General features: G+C 38.6%; 1 protein-coding gene across 2 annotated transcripts; it reads right to left on the reverse strand.

The window, feature by feature from the left end:
* Positions 1 to 1,855: 1,855 nt before the first annotated feature.
* Positions 1,856 to 21,490, reverse strand: ZNF624 (zinc finger protein 624). Of its 2 annotated transcripts, XM_061177140.1 has the most exons (7): positions 16,805 to 16,858; positions 16,249 to 16,336; positions 14,435 to 14,500; positions 14,091 to 14,178; positions 11,027 to 11,153; positions 10,243 to 10,338; positions 1,856 to 4,196 (listed from the first exon to the last, which is right to left on the reverse strand). In XM_061177140.1, exons 5-7 carry the CDS (start codon positions 11,094 to 11,096, stop codon positions 1,972 to 1,974), a joined length of 2,391 nt encoding a protein of 796 aa, XP_061033123.1. In that variant the 5' UTR covers positions 11,097 to 11,153; positions 14,091 to 14,178; positions 14,435 to 14,500; positions 16,249 to 16,336; positions 16,805 to 16,858; the 3' UTR covers positions 1,856 to 1,971. The 2 variants fall into 2 exon arrangements, with proteins under 2 accessions (XP_061033123.1, XP_061033122.1); XM_061177139.1 differs by lacking the exons at positions 14,091 to 14,178; positions 16,249 to 16,336 and adding an exon at positions 21,431 to 21,490 and having other exon boundaries at positions 16,805 to 16,893.
* Positions 21,491 to 26,388: the final 4,898 nt, after the last annotated feature.

The following is a 26,388-nucleotide window of genomic DNA, read 5'->3' on the forward strand; positions in this document are numbered from 1 at the left end:
GAACTTCCAAGCTTTTATACATGGACTTTGGAGTTCTTGGCTGTTTCCCTCTCTATACTCCATCACGCAATGTTCTGCGGGGCTGTACACAGACCTTTTCAGCATTGTGATCTTCCCTTTGGTGCCATGTTGAAAGTGGAACTTGTCTCTTAAGTTTGCAAGTCTTCTGGTCTATAACCTGGACACAAGTTCCAGATATTCTCGGATATGTTTTTCATCTACCTGAAATTTCTATTACCTCCTCCAAATGAAACTGAGAGGTGGGGGGTGGTGAAGTGCTGGATAACTTCTTTGGAATCAAGGTGGTATCAAGACCAGTTTCCATGCTCTTAGATCCATGACCACTCCTGCCCTGCCAAGGTATCTCCAGTACCTAGGGTAATTCCTGGGCTATAACAGGTGTCTAGTAAATTAGCTTCACAAGAAAAATAGGTTTTTCATGTTTATATAAATATTACATGCTCATTGGAAAAAAAAACTGAAAAATACAGAAAAGCAGAGAGAGGTAAAACAAACAAAAAACACTGGATTCTGCAACAAATCTAAAACAACTGTCATTAACTTTTTGGAGACTGTCCCTTCATTCATGGCTATCAAAACTTCACACAAATACATAGTTTCATACCATACATACTGCATTTACATTTTTCTATTTTCCTAGTTTCCCCCCCACTTATATCACTGCTTCTCCTTTTCTCCCTCCCTTCAAGGTAACCAATATTAACAGCCTGATGTATATTCTTCCATACTTGTTTCCATGCTCATCTAATCACATACACACATATATGCATACATAAATGCATGTGACCATTACTTTAACAAAAACGAAATCTTGTACATATACATCTCTGTAATAAAGCAATTACTTACCAAAAAATTGTGGAAATACCTTGAAGTCAACTAGTGTAGCTATAACTCATTTAAAAAATTACTCTCATACTTTTCCATGGTATGGCTATATCACAATTTATTCACCCATTCCCCTATTAATTGGCATTCACTTTGTCTCCAGTTGGGTTTCTTCTTTGTCTCTACAAACAATACTTTAATAAACATCCTTATTTATACATATGCCTTTGCACTGATGCTATTATTTCTGTGGGGCAGATTCCCCAAAAGTGAGACTGCTGGGTCAAAGTGCTTTTAAAATTTTACTTAAGAATTTTAAAAATATATACCGCTGGATTGCTGGTGGAAATATAAGTTGATATAACCATTTGGTAGGAGTATATGGTTTGCCAAACTCCACTAGCAAAAGATCTCTTAATTTTTGCCAACTCCATGAAGTGGAAGTAACGTATCATTGGTTGTTTCAATTTGCATTTCCCTGAGTATTGTTTATTTAGGTTCATAATATTCTCATAGGTTAATGCATTTGGAGTTGTTCTTCTATGAATAGCCATCTAGTCCAGACAGATTAAAACGTCAATGTAAAAAATAAAATTATCAAAATATTAGAAACAAATTTAGGAGACTATAGATAACCTGGGGATTACTAAAAGAGTAAATAAAGAATATAAAAAGGAAAAGATGTAAATATTTTACTATGAAAAATTAAAGACTTAAAAATCTTTTACTACATAAAAAGGTACAAATACTAGGTTAAGAAAAACATTTGCAACACATATGACAAATGATTAATATCTCAAATATATTAAGAGCACCTCCAGATTTATAAGAAATATAGATAAACCAATAAGAAAATCAGCAAAAAAAAAAAAAAAAGGCAATTCATCGAAGATAATTTGTTAAATGAATAAAATACGAAATTTGGATGAAGGCTTTCATTTGTCCTTTTTATTATGAATTTTCTTATAACTTCTAAGATTTAATATGACCAACTGCTTTTCTACATTCTTATATTTATGAAGTGTGTACTTTCTGGCAAATTGCTCCTGAACATTTTCCCACATTCATAAAATATACAGTTTATAAGATTCTTGTCGTATCTGGATGATAATTTACTGTCCTCTATATTAACTGAGCTTCTCTCTGATGTATTCTTTGATGTACAGTAAGGCTTGAGCTACTCCTAAAGGCTTTTCCACACTCACTACATTTATAGGGTTTTTCTCCAGTGTGCATCCTCAGATGTACAGTGAAGTCTGAGTTAGTTCTGAAGGCTTTTCCACATTCTTCACATCTATAGGGCCTCTCCCCAGTATGAATTCTCTGATGTAGAGTTAGCTGTGATAGAGTAATACAACCTTTCCCACATTCCTTACATGTATAGGGCTTTTCTCCAGTGTGTGTTCTCCAATGCACTGTAAGGTATGAACCTCTCCTGAAGGCTTTTCCACAGACATCACATTTATAGGGTTTCTCTCCACTATGGATTTTCTGATGTTCTGTGACGTGTACCATCTGGCTAAATGCTTTGCCACAGTCATTACATTTAAATGGTTTCTCCCCAGTATGTGTCCTTTGGTGGGTATTAAAGCCTGAGTTACTTGTGAAAACCTTCCCACACTCATTACATTTATAGGGTTTTTCTCCAGTATGCCTTCTTTGATGCACAGTAAGCTGTGATGTATTAGTGAAAGCTTTCTCACATTCATTACACTTATATGGTTTTTCTCCAGTATGGGTCCTTTGATGTACAATAAGGTATGACTTTGTTCTGAAGGATTTTCCACAATCATAGCAGTTGTAGGGTTTCACACCAGTATGAATTTTCTGGTGCTCCTTGAGATTTACCATCTTGGTAAATGCCCTCTCACAGTCAGTACATTTATATGGTTTCTCTCCAGTATGAATCCTCTGATGTACAGTTAAGTGTGATTTTATTCTGAAAGATTCCCCACATTCATTACAGAGATAAGGTTTCTCCTCAGTATGAATTCGCTGATGTATAATAAGAGATGAAGAACGCATGAAAGCCTTTCCACATTCATTACATTTATAAGGTTTCTCTCCTGTATGCATTCTGTGGTGTACAGTAAGGCATGAATAATTAATGAACGCTTTCCCACATTCGTTACATTTATAGGGTTTTTCTCCTGTATGAATCCTCTGATGTTCCGTGAAATTTGCTATACGATTGAATGCTTTCCCACATTCATTACATTCATAGGGTTTTTCTCCAGTATGAGTTCTTATATGTACAATAAGGCTTGAATTACTTCTATAGGCTTTTCCACACTCATTACATCTAAAGGGTTTCTCTCCAGTATGAATTCTCTGATGAACGTTAAAGATTGTGGTATTCTTGAAAGATTTCCCACACTCAATGCATTTATATGGTTTCTCTTCAGTATGGGTCTTCTGATGTACACTAAGATATGACTTATTCCTAAAGGCTTTCCCACAATCATTACATTTGTAGGGTTTTTCTCCATTGTGAGTTTCCTGATGTCTTGCAAGTTTTGATTTATCACCAAAAGCTTTCCCACATTCACTACATTTATAGGGCTTCTCTCCAGTTTGAATTCTCTGGTGTTGATTAAGGCGGGCACACTGGCTGAAAGATTTTCCACAGACATTGCACTGATAAGGTTTCTCCTTAGTATGAATTCTCTGATGCACCATAAGGGATGAAGAAGCAATGAAGGCCTTTCCACATTCATTACATTTATAGGGCTTTTCTCCAGTGTGAATTTTTTTATGTTGACTAAGATATGAAGGCTGGCTGAACATTTTCCCACATTCATTACATTCATAAGGTTTTTCTTTAGTGTGAGTTCTCTGATGTTGAATGAGTAATGATCTATAACGGAAGGCCTTTTCACATGTACTACATTTATAGGGTTTTTCTTTATTTTTGTTTTTTTTCTCTAAAGTGAGTTCTGAAGCAGGGCTCATGACTTTGATGCCTTCTGTATCCTTGCACATTTTCTTCCCCAGATGGGTATCTGTAATCAAATCTAAATTCTCTGTAAAATTTTCCTCATGTGTTTGGTATTTGCTGTGGGGCTCTTCTGTGATAACTCCTGGTTCTGGAAAAAGAACTGATCCAAATCTAAAGCCTTTTTGAAGAGTGGGAATTTTCTTGTGTTTAACTACTGTTTGACTCAAATGACTTTCTTGACTATCTTGCAATCTCAATATCCTGTCACTCCATTTCCATAATCCTCCCATTTTGGTGTCCCATAGACCATTCTCTATGAGTTTCTCTACTATGGTCTCCTGAGATAAACATTCTTCAGAAGTATTCTCTGATGGTATAGCATTCTTGGTTGTAGGTTTGGTCTCCAACTCTGGGAGGAAAAAAGAGAGAAATCAAATGACTCCTGTTTCGTAGGTTGAGGATATCACACTAAACAGGAAAACAAAAGGGAAGCTTGAATTAATAACGATTATATGTTTTTAACTGCTTGCAAACTGCCCTTGTTTTCTAGGAAGGAGGAGATTGCATTAAGGAAGGCTGATTGAGCAAAGAACCAAAGCAGTAAATTCAAGGAGTTTTTATCCTATTAAAAAAAATTCATTTGTGGTAACACTTCTACAATCCAAGTTTCTCAAATATTTCCTTTTCTCATTCGTTTGAGAGTCAAATTCTTTAGAGAGCATTCTTCCTAAGTTGTAACTACTTCCTTGCTTCCCACTTACTCCACAAACCAGACATTCACCCTAAATAATACTTTCTACTTTTCTCATTCTTTGTTCACTATTTTTTTAAAATTTATTTTATTTATTTTTGGCTGCATTGGGTCTTTGCTGCTGTGCACGGGGTTTCTCTAGTTGTGGCGAGTGGGAGCTACTCTTCGTTGCAGTGCGCAGGCTTCTCATTGCGGTGGCTTCTCTTGTTGTGGAGCATGGGCTCTGGGTGCGTGGGTTTCAGTAGTTGTGGCACGTGGGCTCAGGAGTTGTGGCTCGCGGACTCTAGAGCGCAGGCTCAGTAGTTGTGGTGCACAGGCTTAGTTGTTCTGCGGCATGTGGGATCTTCCAGGACCAAGGCTTGAACCCGTGTCCCCTGCTTTGGCAGGCGGATTCTTAACCACTGTGCCACCAGGGAAGCCCCGTTTAGTAGCTTTTTCGTGAGGGCTTTCTCAAATTTCCTTGTCAGAATAGCTTTTTCAAGTCTTTATATGTATCTTTTTTTTTTCTTTTGATTTAGTAGATTTTTTTTATTAAAAAAATTTTATTTATTTACTTATATTGAAGTATAGTTGATTTACAATGTTGTGTTAATTACTGCTGTACAGCAAAGTGATTCAGTTATACATATACATATATATATGTATACACATTCCTTTTAAAAAATATCCTTTTCTATATGTAACATTTTATAGAACATTCGTGGAAAAAGACACTTTGATTTTTCAGAAAGTAGGTTGAACAAGCTAGTCAAAATTAATATAGTTGTGAATATTACAAATAGTGATAATTACTATTATCAAGGGTAGTTTTGCAACCTTTTTATGGGTCTTAAGAACATTTCTGACAGTTTCAAAATTTTCTTAAACAATTATACTGGGGGGTGGGGGTCTTACAATTTGTTTGTATATGCAAACTTAATATTTTACTTTTTAAAACGCTTTTAAACTTCCTATAAATTTCGAATTTATTTCCAGGTAATCATATTTAAATGTTTTTAAAAAATTGAATCAAAATCTTCTGTGGTTAGTAAAATAGCTTTATGACTTTAAAACTCAAGGTAAGTAGAACTTTCAATGGATTCACAGGGCTAGACAAAGATTTGAATTCAGGGTCACCAAAAAAGAAAACTCTAGAACCCAAGGACTAAAACCCAGCTCATTTAAATGTCCAATTCAATTAAGGTGACAGGAATTTTTTTTTAGGCAAAAAGAAAAATGGAGAGAATATAACACCAGCAGATCTGAATAAAGGAGAATATTAAAGGGCATTCTTTAAGTAGAAGAAAAATAATCCTAGGTAGAAGTTCAGAAATGAAGAAAAAAATTAAGAGAAAGAGAAGGTAAACATCAGTGAATCTGAATGAATACTGACTGCATACAAATTAATGAGATTTGACATATATAGAATTAAAATACATAACTTCAATAATGTATAATTGAGGTTAAACTGAATAAGCTGTTCAAGATTCTTGTATTGTTTGGAAAAATCTGTAACCACTAAACAAATAACTTAAAAATTTATAATTACCAACTGATTACAAGGGGAATAGAAAAAGAAAAGATGATAAATCAAAAGGAAGGCATGAATGGGAAGAGAAAGAATATAGAAAAGGCAAGATACTCTCACAGTTAGAGGGTAGATTTAAACATTATATAATTGTATTATGTACAAATGGATTAAAAACTACAGAAGATACAGATTGTTGGATTAGTTAAGACAAAAATTAACAAAATGCAATTATAAGAGAAATAAAATACAAAGATACTTAAAAGATGACAGTAAGCAGATAAAAAAAGATATATATACAATAAAAATAATGATGCTATAGTAATATTAGTATCAGGCAAAATAGACTTTAAGGCAAAAACAATTAACAAAGATAAAGAAGACACTTCATAATGATAAAAGATCCAATTTACCAGAAAGATATAACAATTCTAACTTTGTTTTTACCTAAGAACACAGCTTCAAAATACATAAAGCAAAAATTAAAGAACTAAGACACAGACAGATCTATACTCACAGTGGGAGACTTAAAAAAAATATTTCTCAGTAACTGATAGAATAAGCTGACAATCAGCAAGAAGATAGACTTCAGCAACATAATTAACAAACTTGACATATCTAGAACAGCACTCAGTACCTATATACTAGACATTTTTCCAAGTGCACACAGAATATTTACAAAAATTGGCCAGGCGGCAAAGCAAATTTCAAGAAACCTGCAAAGACTGAAATCATACAGAGAATGTTTTCTGACCACAGTAGAACTTAAAACAACAAGATTATTAGAAAATCCCCATATGGTACAAAATTAAGGAAAATACCTGCAAATAACCTGAGGGCCAAAGACATCACACTGGAAATGATCAAATACTTTGAACTCAATAATTATGAAGGTGTTACATAAAAAAAGTATGGTAGTCTTGATAGCCTTAAATACATTAGCAAAAAAGAATGGCTAAAATCAATAAGTATCCAGCTCAAGAAGTTAGAAAAGATCAGCAAATTAAACCCTAAGAAGGTAAAAATAATGAAAGAGAAGAAAGTAATGAAACAGAAATCAAATACACAGTAGCAAGGATTAAAAATTATTTTTTAAAAGCCAAATAAGATTGATAAATCCTAGCAAGACTGATTAAAATAAAAGAGAGAAGACAAAAAATTTAGTATCAGGAGTGAAAAAGGAGACATCCCTTCAGATCCATATAGTCATATAAAAGATAAACAGAGGATAGTATGACCCCAAATTTAAATTTTATATTAAGTACATCAATTCCTAGACAAACACAACTTATTAAACTGAAACAAAAAGAAATAGAAAACATGAATAGTCCTACAACTACAAAAGTAATAGAAGCTGTAATTAAACACCTTCCTCAATAAAAGCTTTAGGCCAACATGGTTTCCCTGGTGAATTCCATGAAATTTCTAACTTCCTCTCTCACAACTCTTTTCTTTCTTTTTCTTTTTTAAATATTTATTTACTTATTTATTTGGTTGCACCGGGTCTTAGTTGCGGCATGCATGTGGGCTCTAGTTCCCTGACTAGGGATCGAACCCGGGCCCCCTGCGTTGGGAGCGTAGTCTTATCCACTGTGCCACCAGGGAAGTCCCTCACAACTCTTTCTTGTCCTCACTGTAAGCTGATGGCCTTGCTTTGTATTTTACTGAGAATAAAGAAGCTATCATCATAGGATGTCTCAATCTTCTCACCACCAGTTGACCTACATCTGCTCCCATCTTCTCCATCCTGCCTAGTGTTACTGCAGAAGAGGTGGCCTCCCTGCCTATCAAGGGTAAATCTCTCCTTTTCCATTCGCGATTTTATCCCCTTTCACTTTCTCAGACACTTTAGTTCTTCAGTAACCCTACCTTTGTCTTGCAACATCAATTTCTCCCTCTCCACTGGAACATCATTCCTACCAGCACTTAAGCATGTCAGAAAAGCTTCCATCTCAAAAATAAAAGTTTTCTTTTTTTATTCCTTCTTTCTTCCAGCCACTGCCCCATTTCTCCCTCCCTCTTCATATGGAGGGGGGCTTTCTCTAGAGAGTCATTGAAACTATCTCCAATGTCTACCTTTCACTCACTCTCTAAAAACATATATATTTGAAATATAAAAATAATATATTAACACATGTGCAAGTTATGGATGGCATCACAATAAAATAAATATGCAAATGATCTAGAATCCATTATTCCTTTCCATCTCCACCATCACCCTAATCAAAGTTACTATAGTCTCTTGCCTAGACTATTTTTTTATTTTTTTAATTAAAAAAATTTTTTTTGGCTGCATTGGGTCTTTGTTGTGGCGCGGGCTTTCTCTAGTTGCGGCGAGTGGGGGCTACTCTTCGTTGCGGTGCGTGGGCTTCTCATCGTGGGGGCTTCTCTTGTTGCGGAGCACGGGCTCTAGGCGTGCAGGCTTCAGTAGTTGTGGCACATGGGCTCAGTAGTTGTGGCTCACAGGCTTAGTTGCTCCACGGCATGTGGGATCTTCCCGGACCAGGGCTTGAACCCGTGTCCCCTGCATTGGCAGGTGGATTTTTTTTTTTTTTTTAAAGACAATCATGAACAATTATTTAGTGAAATGTGAAATGATCCTTTGCTTTTTTTTTTTTTTTTTTAAACTTTGGGTATGTATGTATGTATGTATTTATCTATCTATTTATTTACGGCTGTGTTGGGTCTTCGTTTCTGTGCGAGGGCCCTCTCCAGTTGCGGCAAGTGGGCCACTCCTCAACGCGGTGCGCGGGCCTCTCACCATCGCGGCCTCTCCCGTTGCGGAGCACAGGCTCCAGACGCGCAGGCTCAGCAACTGCGGCTCACAGGCCCAGCCGCTCCGCGGCAAGTGGGATCCTCCCAGACCAGGGCTCGAACCCGTGTCCCCTGCATTGGCAGGCAGACTCTCAACCACTGCGCCACCAGGGAAGCCCGGCAGGTGGATTTTTAACCACTGCGCCACCAGGGACATCCCTGCCTAGACTATTTTAACTACCTCTTTACTGATTACCTGCTTTATGCCCTTAAGTTCAATTTCCATCAACAGGGTTATTTCCCAAAGATCCTTGATTAAAACCTTTCAGTGCCTTCACACTGACTTTGATTAAAATCCACTCTCCTGACCATGGTCCACAGAGCCCTGAATAGGCAGTCTCCTGTCTCTCTATCTTATTCTGTACCAGTCTCTCTCTCCTTATGCTTCAGTCAGGCAGCTTCCTCAGATTTCTAGAACTCAGTACATTACATTCTGCTGCCTGGAATGCTCTTCTTCTCCTCTTGCCTTCTGGTTGGCTTCTTCTGACGCTTCAAGTTTCACCTGAAATGTCACCGCCTCAGAAGCCTTCCCCGACCACACTATCTGAAGGAGGCACCCTCACCCCCATCCAAGTTACTCTTTCGTATCCTCATGACTAAGTTATTACGACCATTATTTAGCTTGCTTTTGTTTATTTACTTGTCAATTATCTATTTCTCAAAATTTAATATTCATGAGAGAAGGGACCTGGTCCATCTTACTGCTGTAGACATAGTACTTAACTCAGTTCACAGTATACAAATAAGTATTAAATATTGATTGTTTAATATTAATAGATATTGGTTAAATAGATAAATACTGTATTTTGATTCTCAACTGATTTACTGCTTTATTCTCAATTAGTTAAAATTCTGGAGGACAGTAGGAGGGTTCCTCTGAAGTTTCAGCAGGCATGTAGGTGAAGAAAGTTAAATAATTAGTCAATGGGTTTAGCTTAAAAGAAATCAGTGGTGATCCTTAAGAAAGCACTTTCAGGAAAGTTAATGAAGGACGGGATATCAAATAATGGTTAAACAAATGAGAAAAGTGTAAGGTTAAATGGAGAGGACAGAACTGAAAGGGATATTTTATGCATGTTTGAATGAAGGAACAATTATGAAAATCATGTTCCCAAGAAAGTAAAGTAGGATGTGATGGGAACTAGAAGTAGAGGGCAGAGATGGCGGGAGAGGGAAAAGGAGAGGGAAACAGAGGGAGAGAGGGAGGGAAGGCAGGAGGGAGGGAGGAAGGGAGGTGTAGGGAGAGAGGAAGAGAGGGGGAGAATCTTTTCCTTTGAGATAGCTTTGAGCAAAGATACCCCCCAAAATATTTCAGATGTTCTGCTCCATCCATGACCTACTGACTTCAAAGAAATCCCATCCTCCTGGTTCTTATTAACTCACCTGAATAGGGGGTTTTTGAAGTTTCTCTCACTACCACCCATGGGCCTTTTCCATCCTCCAAATGAGATATCATGTCTGGTTTGGAAACTGCAAGCCCTGTTCAGAGAAAAATGAATAGGATTTGATTGTGCCTGTGAGCAAGAACTAGGGCCAAATTCAGTCTCAGCTCCTGATCTTCTGTGCAGAGTGGTTACTACAAGAAGTTCTAGAGGTGCACTGTCCAATGCAGCTGACAATAGCCACCTACGGATATTTAATTCTGAATTTAAATTAGTTAAAATTGTATAAAATTTCAAATTCTCAACAGCCACAGTGTAGAGCCTGCCACACTGGAAAGCACAAATACAAAACATTCCCATCACAGGAGAACACTCTACTGTACAGCAGTGTTGTAGAGAATTACAAAGGTACCTCAAAAAAGCTCAACACGATGATCCCAGGTTTGGGGATAATCTCAGTTTAGAAAGAAAATAGACATATTTGCTCCTTTCTTTCTAGAGGCACTGATAAGTCTTATGGAAGTGACTAGAAAAAACAGTCCTAAATCGGAGGGACTGTCAATAATCTCCAAGATTCCAATGAAATATGTATTTCTTACCCTACAATGGGCAAACCACTGAGTTAAGAGCAAGAGACAGCACAACTCCCAACAATATGCCCCTAAGATTGTGAGATTTTAATGCTTAAAGTCTAACCCAAAATTCAGTTAAGTACTTTAGAGGGTCTGTATCTTCAGTAAACCTGGTCCAGTGGGCAGATACATAAACCTGGAGGTTACCCTTACCCAAGGAGACAAGATTCCTATAATTCTCTAGCATCACATCCTTGTGCAGTTTCCTCTGTGTAGGGTCCATCAACCTCCACTCTTCCAATGTGAAGTCTATAGCCACATCTTTAAATGTCACTGATTCCTAAAATAAATACAGAAATCACTCAGGGACTGTACAGTTAGACCTATTAGGCAGATTAGTACATACAAAACTGGGGAAGAAAACTAGAAAACTAGTAGTTTCCAGCCAAATCATCTTTTCTCCCTCAAAATCCTGCCTTATGTATAATATCAACTCTTTTTCAGTTCTATTCTATAAAATATGGCTTAATAAAAGACACAGTTTATCATTCTGATTGTAGATATAGAATATTATAAGCTATCTATCTGAGAAAGAAAAATAAGAAATCATGGGACTTTGGGGAGCTTCTCTGGTCAGGATATAAAATATATGTATATATGTATATATGCTTGTAAAAAAAATCAAAGAATGAGCCATAAAATTGTTTTAATGGTTGGTTACCTATTGGAGGAAGGGGGAAACAGAGTGAAGAGGACTGGAATAGAAGCTAGATTCCCTTGAATATTTCTTGTTTTTTAGATTTGACTTTTGAACCATGTAAATATATTATTATAAAAGAAAAACTAAATAAAAAAAGCAATTTCTAAATATTAAAAGTAAAATGAAACCAGCTGGTAGCATACACATTCATCAGAGAGGAACTATTTTGAGTATCTTTAAAACACAGTAATTTTTCTGTATATCTCTTGTGAGATATATTCTGAGGAGAAAAAGAACTGCAAAAAACTAAACAACAGATTTTCAGTAAATAATCATTATTGTTGGTGGCAGTGATGGAAATATTATTTTGTAACTGTGTGTAGTGTTGGATAAAGCAAATTAGTATTGATATCATTGAGAACTAATAAATTTGACAAGGGAGAAAGAAGATATAAATGTAATATCAATGAGATTATGCACAATGAGATTAGGTACAATCCAAAATTGCATCGGAAATATCGGTATAAACTCATGAAGTATTTTAAGGAAAACAGGCCACATACTTCCTATCTTCGTCCACTCAATAGGTCTAGAAACAATAACCAAAAAGGTACCATTATGCAGTCTAGACTGTGGCCCCTACAGATTACTTTCCGCTACAAGAAACCAGGGCTTGGAACTTTCTGTCAAAATAAAAAGCACGGAAACTATCAAACACTAGTACTAGGATCACGTCTGAGACTTGCGAGACAACTTCAAGAGGCTCTCACTGGCCAAAGATGGGACAATTTGAACATCCATAAGAACAATAACTGTAGTGGGCTTCAAAAATATCTAATACATTTAAAATTATGATTTCACTATAAAACTCTAAGGATACTCATTGATCATCTTTGGAGAATGCCTGGAAACTGGTAAATAAAGAGAAAGAATTAACCCTTTGCCCTTCTTTTCCTATGCAAAATACATAAGAGTTTGCACAGTTATAAAATGTAATCAGATGGTTGATGAGGGGAGGTTTCTCTTTATGGAAGTACTCCAACTAATACGTGAACATGGAATGAAAAAATTAGAATATCACCATTTTGCTACCTCTAATGAATTAAAGGATTATCAGTGGCTGCTAACACACCAAAGAGGCTTCAACTAGGCATTATGTAGCTTCTGGTAGTAGATACCAGAAATATGAAATACCAATGCCAAAAAATTTTAAAAAAATCAAAATCTGAATCTGATCAAGCCTCTAGATTTAACTAACAATATAAAGGAAATACAGGAGACAGAAGTGCATGTTAAAAAAACCCCATGGGGATGCAATAAATAAAATCCATATTGTGTGAAATTCTAAATCAATGCTGTCCAACAGAAATATAACACAAATCACAAATGGAATTTTAAATTTTCTAGTAGTCACATTAAAAATAAAAAGAAACAGGTGAAATTAGTTTTAATAATATATTTTAGTTAGTCTAATATGTACAAAATATTATAATTTCAACATGCAATCAATGCAAAAATTATTAATGAGACAATTTACATTATTTTTTGTATTAAGTCTTTGAAATATGATGTGTATTTTAAGTTAACAGTACATCTCAACTTGAACTAGTCACATTTCAGGTACTCAACAGCCACATGTGGCTAGTGGCTCCTGTATTGGACATCACAGCTCTAAAATACAAATAACTTGGTTTCTTCAATAAATGATTACAAAAGGAAAAAAAGAGGGAGCGGGAAACCTCTAGATTAAAAGTGACTTAAGAGACAATATCAGCTAATATGACTCAACTGGGGAAACAAATACCAAATTAATATGTGATAATATTAAGGCTTACTGTTCATTTTTTAGCTGTAATTATGGTATTATACTTAAAACTAAAAAAATCTGTTATAGATATATAATGAAATATTTATAGATGAGATTATATAATGTCTTGGATTTGCTCAAAATAACCAGTGAGGGAGGGTAGTATTACAGATGAAATATGATTGCCATGGGTGTTAACTGTTGAAGGCTCAATGGGATTCATCAAACTACTCTCTCTACTTTTGTGTAAGTATGGTTCATATTATTTGTCAGGTACTGATATGAAGGCTTTTAATGTAATGACTGAATCCTCACAATAAGGAAGGTGCTATTTACAGATAAGGAAAGTGAGGCATGGAGAGGTTAGGTGCCTTGCCTAAGTTCACAGAAGACACAAACTCTCGATTCAAATCCATGCAGTTTGCTTCCAAAATTCAAACTCATAAGCACTATACTCTATGATCTGGTAAATTAAGAACCCTACTTAGCTGACTAATCAGGCAAAGGTCTCAAGTTAGACTGTATTTGGCTAAGGTCTGCTCTGTATTGGAAGAAACAGATTTCCTCTGGAGTGTTTTTCTGCCATACAGATATGTATGCTTATCAAATTGCTTAAATCTTTTTATTTATTAGGACCTCAAAGCTTGTGAAGCATGTTTTATATAATTCTGCTAATAATAAAACATGGCTAATGTGAGAGATAATGACAGTTCATAAACTGTTAATATTGTTAATCACTTCACACATAACTCAAATTATAATGAACTTACTGCGTTTGTTTTCTTTTCCCATCTGGAGCTAAGCCCCAGGAAAAATCTAAGAAGGCCCTCAGCTCTCACCTCTGGCTACCTTGAGGCTCTGCAAGCAAGAAGTGAAGTATGTGATACAGGATACTTTATCATTAGGAATTATAATGTGACCATCTGTCAAATTAGGGCTGCTACCACTGAGAGAAATAAAATCTGTCAAAATGACGCTACCAGCCCCGGGTTACCACACCTATCGAGCAAGATGGTTCTTACGGTGAACTTGCAATGTGCTGGAACATTAAGAATTAGGGCAGTAAAAGAGGTGCCGTCTCTTCATTCCCCTTAGATACAATGCCAGGTATTACCTTTACCAATTCTTGTTCTTCTGCTTGAAGGTGAAGATCTTCATTTGGCTGGGGAACTTCAGGACTCTAAGGGGATACAGGATAAGATCACTCAGTGACAGGCTGCCTATTACCTACAACAGAGCCTCAGCAAGCACCACCAGTCCGCTGTGGATGCGATGTATATGAGATCACCTCTTTTACTGTTTTATTCAGGGATGAAATTAAGGTCCCATAGCAACATCCAATCATAATCTTCTTTCACCTCGTTTGAGACAATGACACACACAAGACTGAGAAAGATACAAATGCGTAATTTTTAAAGGAAACTTTTAACAAATAACCTATCAAAACAAAAATAAACTTATAATAAGGGGTCTTAGATGCTACATAATTCTTTTTCCTATGAGGATGAAATCTGTTTCTCAGAAATAATCTATCTTGCTCAAGAATAACATTCAAAACCTACTAACACCATCTGTTTTCTACAACTGAAAGGTCATGTCTGGGGGTTGGGGGGGGCCTGTCTCAGTACTCTTTCAGAGAATATTTCAGGGACCTCTCACAACATTGCTTTCTTCCAAATCTTAGACACTATATGCCTATAAAGACCTGATTTCATAAATGAAATGAAATTTTACTATACCTTCTAGTAGTACTTACTGATTTTAGATTTTTGTGCCATTTTTAAAAGTTATGGGTAACAGAACTATTAAATTTCATTGAGAAAAATGTTATCTTAGTTCTTCCCTTTCAAGTTCTTATCTTAAAAAGTACAAATATTCAGGAGACTTCCCTGGTGGCACAGTGGTTAAGAATCCGCCTGCCAATGCAGGGAACACGGGTTCGAGCCCTGGTCCGGGAAGATCCCACATGCCGCGGAGCAACTAAGCCGGTGCGCCACAACTACTGAGCCTGCGCTCTAGAGCCCGCGAGCCACAACTACTGAAGCCCGCGGGCTTAGACCCGGTGCTCTGCAACAAGAGAAGCCACCGCAATGAGAAGCCCATGCACTGCAACGAAGAGTAGCCCCCACTCGCTGCAACTAGAGAAAGCCCGTGCGCAGCAACAAAGACCCGACACAGCCAAAAATAAATATATTAATTTAAAAAAAAAAGTACAAATATTCAGCTTCCAGAATATTAAGGATGATGTGAACCTCAACCTCTGATAATTAGAGATGTGTTTGATCTGGCCTATACTAGACAAATACTTTAGATCTACTGATAAAGTGAAACATTTTGGTTTTCATTTATCTTTTCAAGGGTATGTCTTAAGAACTATTTACATGTTTTATATTCTTGCTACAAAAAATAAAAGATCACTACTATAAGTTATTATGGATCATTTCTGTAACAAATCATATTTGTTGGTACTACCTTTCTTCTGAATCTCCTATTTCAAAAAGTCACTTCTAAAACACAGCTTTAATCACATTAATACCCACCTCAAACACATCCAAACACACACACATACATATATACACTTAAATGTCTTCAGGGAAACATGAAATGATTCAGCTTAATTATCTAAATTCCAGTCCTATCTTTCACAAATTTCCATCTTGAATCACTGGCTTACTCACTGTTCTCTGCCTCAGAGCCTTGTCTTCTCACCTGAAGTACCCTCACAAATAATTTACAACAATTTAAATCCCACTTGTAATTGGGTACCAGCTTAAATCTAACCATCCTCATGAGCTTTCCAAGACCGATTCAGCCCATACTAATATCCCATTTCTTTCCTTACAAAAGCACTCATCAGCTTTATCATACTGCTCAGTAACTATCATTCACCTAAATAAATTATGTAACTATTTCTTTTGTATGCCTTACCTCAGTGAGACTGTAAGCTCCCTACAGCCAAGCACTGTGTCTTAAACATCTTCTTTCTCTCCATGTCATCTATTAAGCTTGATCACTTCTTAATGGGTAGAAAAGAGGAGAACACTAAGAGTGGGCACAAGGGGAATGGTCCCTATGAATTAAGGGTGTGTGTATGTATGCACATGTATTGTTTTGTTCAAAATTTCCTAAACAAAATTTTCCAATTGGAAAATAGTCCATTCTACTACCCCATAAATAACTGAAATTTCCTGTGAACAATACAAAGTTAACATCATAAGTAAAATTTCCAGACTGCCTATCATATCTAAAGATAGCACAGATTTTTTTTGCAAGATTACGTGTCTTGATCCTTGTTTCAATATGCATAGTGAATCTTCCTATAAATTACAAACTTTACTATGATGAACCCAATTTTCATGGATCAAACAACTTGATTCAGTTACCAAAGGGAGTGTGGGTGAGGTAACGTCACACGACTTCAGGAAAAGTAGTCGTGCTCTCAAAGCAGGACAACAGGTCAGAAGCAAAGGAAACCCAAACTTACCAGAGGTCCAACTGAAAAAACCACAGCAGCCATAATCTCTTCCTCTGGGCTCCCCTCTCTGGAAAGAGTGGAGTCCTGCAAAGACATATCTAAGAAAGAGAAATAAGCCATGAAAACCAATCCTGCCTTGGAAATCTCAGACTTACCAAGTTGAAACCTTGACATTACAAATAAGTATGACCTTGCTAAAGAACACAAGATTAACCTACGCGATCGGCGAGGAAATATGATTCTTACCAGTGTAGAGCTTGAGATTTTAATACCATGAAATGTAGTTACAGCTGGCAGATCAGACATTGTACAAGGAGCTTTGAAACTACTTTCTCACTTGACCGTCACATCACCCAATGGAAACTACATTCCCGTTCCACTGGTGAGGAAACTGAGGCTTAGAAAAACTAGACTACTGATATTTTACCCAAGCTGTGTAGGGTCCCAGATCAGTCTAGCTCCAGGCCACGCCTGCCCCACTACCTCAACTTGCTGGGAAAGAAAACAATTCCATCTTCCCTTGCCACAACCACCGCCTCCTCTAACAGTGGAATAATCCAGTAATCTCTTTCTTCCCGTCTGTCCTTCCTCGGAAGAGTCAACTCGCTAAAACTTCCACAGGCCTCCGCTCCATGTAAAGAGAACACCACAACTCCAAACTTAAAAAATATTAGAAGTCTTGTACATGCCTCTCTCCATCTCACATTCAAATAGATCTTTATCTATCCTTTCTATATCAGGCAAACCCAAATAGAAAGGAAGTAGGGATAACAATAATGATACAAGAGAAAGCGGAATCCAGTGCACAAAGCACTGAGCAGTAGTTCTTTTATACTGAAAATAGTTATATGCCTAATAAAGGCTTTACACTGTGGAGAAACAGGGTAGCAAAGATCTTGTTCAGATACCCCGGGCATTGATTCTGCCTTCTGTCTTTGGTTAAAGATATGGCCTTGCTGATGCTGAGTTTGGTTTGAAAACAAGAAGAGCCTGAGGTTAGTAAACATTCTCTTAACAAGTGCATGGTTGCAGAATGATGCTGCAAGGCATATAAAAGGGCAGTGGCACAGTGAGAAATGAGCTTTCCAAATCTTGTGAAATTCTACTCTTTAGTAAGAGTTTCTTAGGCAGTTTGACATTCTCACTACCCAGTAGAGCTTTTGGGGCCCAAAGGAATCTAGGCTGAATTATGCTGAATCTGTGCCTGCCTTATATGTACAATTTGCCTCCATTAAGAATCCACATCCGGCCCAGTGGGGAAAAAAAGAAAAAAAGAATCCACATCCAAGAGCTTTGTGCTCAAAAGCATAAAGACCAGCAGCATCAACACCACCAGAGAGCTTGTGACACATGCAAGACCTCAGGCCCACCTCCAGAAACTACCGAATCAGAATCAGCCTTTTGTTAAGATCTCTAGGTGATTCATATGCACACATTGAAGTTTAAGACACACTGATCTAAAATAGATCATTCCAATAAATTGGACAACCTAGAAAAAATGGATAAATTCCCAGAAACAGACAACCTACCAAGACTGAATCATGAAGAAATAGAAAACCTAACAGACTGATCACTAGTAAGGAGATTGAATCAGTAATCAAAACTCTCCCAATGAACAAAAGTCCAGGACCATATGACTTCACTGGTGAATTCTACCAAATGTTTAAAAAATACCAATCCTGCTCAAACTCTTCCAAAAAATAGAAGAGAACACTTCCAAACTCATTTTATGAAGCCAGCATTACCCTGATACCAAAACCAAGCAAGGGTACTACAAGAAAAGAAAATTATAGGCCAATATCCTTAATGAACACTGACACAAAAATCCTCAAAAAATATTAGCAAACTGAATTCAACAATGCATTAAAAGGATCATGTACCATGATCAAGTGGGATCTATTTCAGGGATGCAAGGATGGTTCAACATCTGCAAATCAACAAATGTGACACACCACATTAACACCATGCAGGATGAGAATCATATGATCCTCTCAACAGGGGTAGAAAAAGCATTTGACAAAATTCAACATCATTTATGATAAAAACTCTCAACAAAGTGGGTACAGAGGATATGTACCTCAACATAATATATGTTATGGGAAGCCCACATATTATTGGAAGTTCTAGACAGAGCAATTAGGCAAGAAAAAGAAATAAAATGCAACCAAATCAGAAAGGAAGAATTAAAATTGTCACTATTTGCTGATGACATGATTTTATATATAGAACCCCCTAACAGATCCTGCCAAAAACTGTAGGAATTAGTGAACAAATGCAGTAAAGTTGGAGGATATAAACTCAATATATAAAATCTGTTGTGCTTCTATACACTAATAATGAACTATCACAGAGAGAAATTAAGAAATCAATCTCATTTACAATTGCTTAAAAAAAGAATAAAATACCTAGGAATAAATTTAATCACGGAAGTGATTGGCTGGTATACATTGAAAACTTAAAGACATTAAGTGGAAAGATATTCCATGCTCATAGATTCGAAGAACTAATGTTGTTAAAATGTCCATACTACTCAAAGCAATCTACAGATTCCATCCAGTATCCATCAAAATTCGCATGGCATTTTTCACAGAAGTAGAACAAATAATTCTAAAGTTTGTATAGAACCACAAAAGACCCCAAATTGTCAAAGCAATCCTGAGAAATAAGGACAAGGCTGGAGGTATCATGCTTCCTGATTTCAAACTATATTACAAAGCTACAGTAATCAAAACAGTATGGTATTGGAAAAAGAAGACACAGATCAATGGAACAGAATACAGTACAGAAATAAACCCACACATAAATTTACAATTAATTTACAACAAAGGAGCCAAGAATATACAATGAGGAAAGAACAGTCTCTTCAATAAATGGTGTTGGGGAAACTGGACAGTGACCTGAAAAAGAATGAAACTGGACCCCTAACTTACACCATACATGAAGATTAACTCCAAATGGATTAAGTAATTGAATATAAGGTCTGAAACCATAAAACTCCTAGAAGAAAACATAGGCAGTAAACTCCCTGACATCGACCTTGGCGATGACTTCTCAGGCACCAAAAGCAAAAATAAACAAGTGGGACTACATCAAACTAAAGCTTCTGCACAGCAAAGGGAAGTCCAGAAAATGAAAAGGCAACCTATGGAACAGGAGAAAATATTTGCAACTCATATATCTGGTAAGAGGTTAATACCCAAAACATAAAAAGAACTCATACAACTCAACAGCAAAAAAGCAAACAATCTGATGTAAAAAATGGGCAGGGATGAATAGATATTTTTCCAAAGAGGACATACAGATGGCCAACAGGTACATGAACAGGTGCTCAACATCACTAATCATCAGGGAAATGCAAATCAAAACCACAATGAGATATCACCTCACACCTGTCAGTATGGGTATTATCAAAAAGACAAGACATAACAAGTGTTGGCAAAAACATGGAGCAAAGGGAACACTTTGCACCACTGGTGGGAATGTAAACTGGTGCAGCCATTATGGAAAACAGTATGGAGATTACTCCAAAAATTAAAAATATAACCACCATATTTTCCAGCAATTCCACTTCTGGGCATTCATCCAAAGGAAAAGAAAACACTAACTCCCAAAGGTATCTGCACCCCCTGTTACTGCAGCATCATTTACAACAGCCAAGACGTGGAAGCCACCTAAGTGTCCACTGATGCACGAATGCATAAACAAAAAGCGGCACGTGCCCACAGTGGATTAGCCACAAAAAAGGAGGAAATCCTGCCGTTTGTGACAACATGGGTGGACCTTGAGGGCATTAAGCTAGATGAAGCAAGTCACAGAAAGTGAAGCAAGTCACAGAAATAACGTGCAATCTCACTTATATGTGGAACCTAAAAACAAAACAAAACACCCGAGACTCATAGAGACAGACTGGTGGTTGGGAGGCGGTGGGAAAATGGGTGAAGGTGGTCAAAAGGTACAAACTTCCAGGTATAAAATAACCCAGTCCTGGGGCTATAATGCACAGCACGGTGACTAGAGTTAACATTACTGTGTTGCGGGAATTCCCTGGCGGTCCAGTGGTTCGGACTGGGAACTTTCACTGCCCTGGCCGGGGTTGGATTCCTTGGTCGGGGAGCTGAGGTCATGCAAGCCGCGCGGCTCAGCCCAAAAAACTAAAAAAACCCCCAAAACTTCCCAAACTGTGTTGCATATTTGGAAGCTGAGCCGGCAGGAAAGGCTGCCTCCATTTCCCAAAGGCAGGAGAGGGGGGCACCAGTCAGAGCGCCGCTATCAAACCCCAGTCCCTCCGCTCGGGTGCAGAGCCCAGGATGGAGGTTCTCCCTCCTCCAGCCCGCCTGCCTCCCGCACCGCCCTTCTCGGCCCATTGGGTCCCCCTACTCCCTCAGTGCAGGCGCGGCCCCGGGAAGAGGGGAAGGTCCAGTGGCGCGCCCACCCTGCCCGGCCCCCCGACGCAGCGCTGCCAGGCCGCAGCCTTCTGAGGGAGGTTGGCCCCAAGCGCCTCTGGGGTGGGCGGGTCAGCTCGGGGGCTGGGGCTCCGCCGGGAGCGGCCCCGCCCCGGACGCCGCCGGGAGCCGAGCGCCGAGCGCCGAGGGAGGGGCGGCGGGGCCCCGGCCGGGCGCCCGGGTCGACGAGTACCTGGCGGCCTCCTGAGGACAGGGCGCTCGCAGAGCAGTGCGGGAACGCTTCCAGCAATGGCGCCGGCGGCCGGGCGGCCGCGGACGGCAGTGCGCCTGCGCAGCCGGCGGGGACCACGGCGTCCAGAATCCTCCGCGCCGCCACTCTGCTTTTTCGTCCCCTCTGTGCGTGGGTGCTTGAATTGGCGTCATTGACAGTTCGTGGACCTAAAAAGTTCTGTCAGGTTGAGAGGCCACGACTCTGTGTCAAGCACTAGCACTACCGACACAAAGAAGAATGACACAGCCCTTGCCATGCAACACTTCCGTGTGACTAAAGAAATAAAGCCATTGAGAGAACAGAGAATCTCCTGCAACTAATTAAAGCCCCAGAGGCTGGGGTCTGGGGGAGTTGCGTGTCCAGGCTTCTGCCTCTCATTCAACTTCTTGACAGAAAAATCGTAATGCCTTCACTGTAATTTCTGGGTCTTTGAGCTTCTTTCCTTGGCTCATACTAATAAAAAAATAATAAATTAAATGTTAGCATTATTATTATTTTTAATGCACGTTTTTCTTTGCCTCAATTCCATGGTTTTAATGACTAAAGGCCATCTTCTCCACATTGGGTCACACAGAATCCTCAAGGCTTCTAGAGCAGCTTCCCTTAATGGTGAGACAATTTCCTCTTTAATCCTTCCTTCCTTCTTGCCTCCGTCCCTCCGTCCCTCCGTCCCTCCGTCCCTCCGTCCCTCCGTCCCTCCATCCCTCCCTCCCTTCCTTCCTTCCTCCCTTCCTCTTGCCGCACCGCTTGCGGGATCTTAGTTCCCCGACCAGGGATCGAAACCCAGGCCCACGGCAGTGAAAGCACCGAGTCCTAACTGGACCGCCAGGGAATTCCCTCTAATCCTTTCTCATTCTGTGTGTGCCTTGGATTCTCTGCTGCTTTGATTGTGTGTGAGCCCCTCCACATGGAGATCTGCAGGGAGATAAAGAGCTCAGTGAAACTGAACACAGGGCAACACTGGGCTCTTGAGATCTCAGAGCCAATGGGTACCTTTGGAGAAAGTATGACCTAACCCTGTGACCCTTGAACTATCACAGGAGATATGCAAGCAGGAAATCCAACTCCTGGAGGTAACAAGTACGGTATATGAAATGAAAAATATACGGGATAGGACTCAGAGCAGATTAGACACTGCAAGGGAAAAGATTAGTGAATGCAAAGACGTAGAAATAGAAACTGCCGAAAATGAAACACAGGGAGAAAAAAGATGGAGAATGAACCGAGCAGCCAGTGAGCTATGGAACAAGACGACGTAGTCTAGCAGTCTAAGTGTAATTAGAATCCCAGAAGGAGAAGAGAGGGTGAGGGAGTAGGAAAATATTTGAAGAAATAATGGCTAAATATTTTCAAAATTTGATGAAAATTACAAACCCATAGATCCAAGGAGCTCAGTGGAATTGAAAGAAAAGACATGAAGAAAACCACACAAAGGCACATCATATTCAAATTGCTACATACCAGTAATAAAGGAAAACCTTAAAAAACAGCTGGAGGATATATCACTTATTTGGGGAATCTAAACTATGACATAAATGAACATATTTATGAAACAGAAACAGACTCACAGACATAGAAAACAAACTTCTGGTTACCAAAGAGGAAAGGGGGTGGGGGACAGATAAATTAGGAGTCTGGGATTAGCAGGTACAAACTACTGTATATAAAATAAATAAACAACAAGGACCTACCATATAGAACAGGGAACTCTATTCAATATCCTGTAATAAACCACAGTGGAAAAGAATATGAAAAAGACTGTATATATATGTATAACTGAATCACTTGGCTGTACACCAGAAACTAACACAACATTGTAAATCAACTATACTTCAAAAAAAAAAAAAAGATTTAAAAAACAGCTGGAGGAACAAAGATCTGTACATACTAGAGAACAAAGATAAGTACTTCTCATCAGAAAACAAAAGCAAAAACATACAAAAAAAGCAAGCCAGAAGACAGTGAAACAACACCTTTAAAGTACTGGGGAAAAAAACTGTCAGCCCAGAAATTTATACCCATCAAAATATTTTTCATAAATGAAGGTGAACCAGTGAACCAGTAGTGGGATGAGGTGGGGTAGACACACTTCTCCCTATATTTCCCACTAAGTACAGCTAAAAACCCTCAATATTGTCTATAAAACAAATATAAGACTCAAAGTTGGACAGAAGACAGTCCCACTAAGGATGCTGCCACCTGAGGAAAGACACAGTGGTGATTTTCCTAGGTTTTCTTTTTGTCTCCTGTATGGTGGCCTGGGTAAGTTGACAACCTAAAATGCCATTGGGTGCAGATTTTTTTAAAGCCCCCAATAAAGCCTGCTCTTTCCAGCCAGAGACCAAGAAAGGGAAGCCTAACATAACAGAAAACTTTTGAGAAAAAAACCCCACTCCACTCCAGTCAAACACCATTGAAAAAAAACTGTGGTCCCACCTCAAGCCCATCAGCAAAGGCTGAGTGGGGAACCTAGGCTTCCATCCTACCCTGACTGTAATGAGGTGCCCCTCTGTCCCTACAGGGGTGGTGTCAGAGAGGGGATGGGGAGCTGAGACTTTCATTCACACTTGGTCGTACTGAACCTCCCCACACACAATGTCAGTGGCACCATTTGGAAGCAGTAATAGCATGGCTCTCCCCTCAAGACAAGGTGCTGTCGGGGGTGATGGCCAAGTGGGGGTGGCCTAGCAAGAAATTCCTCTCCCCAGGGCTGTTAATAGAGACTGAGTCCCTTAGACTTCCATCCCCACCAAACAATAACCAGGTGGTGGTGACCTTCCTTAGTCCACCAGAGTGGTGTCAGAGGAGGCCTGCTAAAACACAACACTTAAATAAAAATCCAGAATATCATAACATAATACTCAAAGTGTCCCCAAATTTGGCAGAAGACATAAATCTGCAAATTCAAGAAGCTAAGAAAATGCCAAGCAGGATAAACACACACACAAAAATCCAGTTTAAGACAGATAAGCAGCAGCTGGACCTTCAGTTGCTCTGCCTTCCCCTGGATTTTTCCCTCAGTTTCTCTGACTCCTGGGTTACACGTATGTGTTAGCTCTGTGATGTAGGGTCCTGGCTTCTGCAGGACACCCTGGTCACAAGGTCAGAGGCAGCAAGAACAGACACAGGTTTCATTCTGTCCTTATGAAGTTCCAGCTCCTGCTCACAGGCTCCCAGCCTGTTCGTGATCTTCCCTTGTTTACTGCCTGTGGGTTTCAAGCATCAGACGTGGAAACAGCTTCGCAGAGACTGTGTACTCAGCCCCCACAGTTCCCAGAGCAGGTCTCTTTTGAGACAGTAGCCAGGCCTCCCCAGGAGAGGATCCATGGCTTTCTGGCTGATAGCAAATTTCCCATTACCTCTGGAAGGGTCATTGCCCGGATCCTGGGAATCATGTGCCTGGTCTTGATGGGCACCGTGGTGACTAAGACAGTCATGTTATTCCCTCTGTGCAATATTGAGACATAGAAATCTTTTCAGATACCAGGATCACAGAAAGTAATGAAGGAAAAACCTGAAATGAGAGTTTGATGGCCTGCGTTCTAAGAAATCTCATGTTTTATAGACAATCAAGACTGGATCAACAACAAGGTGCTCCTGTACAGCACTGGGAACTATATTCAATATCCTGTGATAAACCATAATGGAAAAGAATATGAAAAAGAATATATATATATATGTATAACTGAGTCACTTGGCTGTACAGCAGAAATTAATACAACGTTGTAAATCAACTATACTTCAATTTAAAAAAATTAAAAAACGTGACTTCTAAAGTTCCTATCAATTGTCATAGGTTAGATTCTTCTGCGAAAGCAGTTTCATTGATGGGTGTGGCTAACCAGCTAACTTTCAGCTAAAAGATTATAGATTTAGCAAACTGTAAGTATAATTGTGATTTTCTACACTCAAATGACATTAAATCAAACAGTTCTGGATCTTTAAATATATATATATTTATATATATTTTATATATATTTATTTATATATGTATATATAAACGTAAGCTCTATAGTTGCAACACTTAAGCTTGGAGTCCTTCTGGTGACCATTTTTCATGAAATGAAAATAAGATTGCAGTCTTATTATACTTTATGTTATTTGTCCTTATTACAAAAATGGATTCAAATGCATTAGTGAAGTATTTGTAACATACACACCAATAAGCACAGAAATCATAACTCTACGACTCAATGATTTATCACGAAGCAAAGACACCCTTGTAACTACAACAATTTAAGACAATGAAATAGAATAAAACTAGCAACTCAGAGGCCCCTCTCCTCTATCTCCCCAATCACTACCCATTCTATCCTGCCAAAGCTAACGATCATCTGGTTTTTAACACCACACGTTAGCATCACCTGTGTTATAAATGTGTGTATTTAGAACCATACAGTACGAATTATCCCGTGTCTGGCTTCTCTTGCTCAGCATTATATTCGTGACATTAATCTGTGTGGTTTCATGGAGAGATTCTTTCCTTTTCACTGCTCTGTGTTTTCTTTGTATGACTATCTCACGTTTATCAATTTGCTGTTGATGGACATTTGGTTTGTTTCCAGTTTGGGGTTATTAGCAATAAAGCAACTATGAACATTCTTGATGGTTTCTTTTGATATATATGCATAGACATTTTAGGTAAGTATAGACCTACAAATAAAATAGCTTGATCATAGTGATTGCAGATGTTCAAATTTACACATCACTAAAAAGCAATGGTTTGCTAACTTTACAATCTAGTTAAGTGATGGAGAAAGTCTGGGAGATCTTTCTCTGATCTCACTGTGTGGGGCAGGGGGATATTACACGCCACCTCCTTTCTCTCACGTGTCTATCCCTTCTTAGGATTCCTCCTACTTTAGAATATCTGGGAATAGATGTGGCCAAACTCTCCACCACCCCCTAATCAGGTAAAC

The sequence above is a fragment of the Eubalaena glacialis genome, chromosome 19 (genome assembly GCF_028564815.1).
Source record: "Eubalaena glacialis isolate mEubGla1 chromosome 19, mEubGla1.1.hap2.+ XY, whole genome shotgun sequence".
NCBI lineage: Eukaryota > Metazoa > Chordata > Mammalia > Artiodactyla > Balaenidae > Eubalaena > Eubalaena glacialis.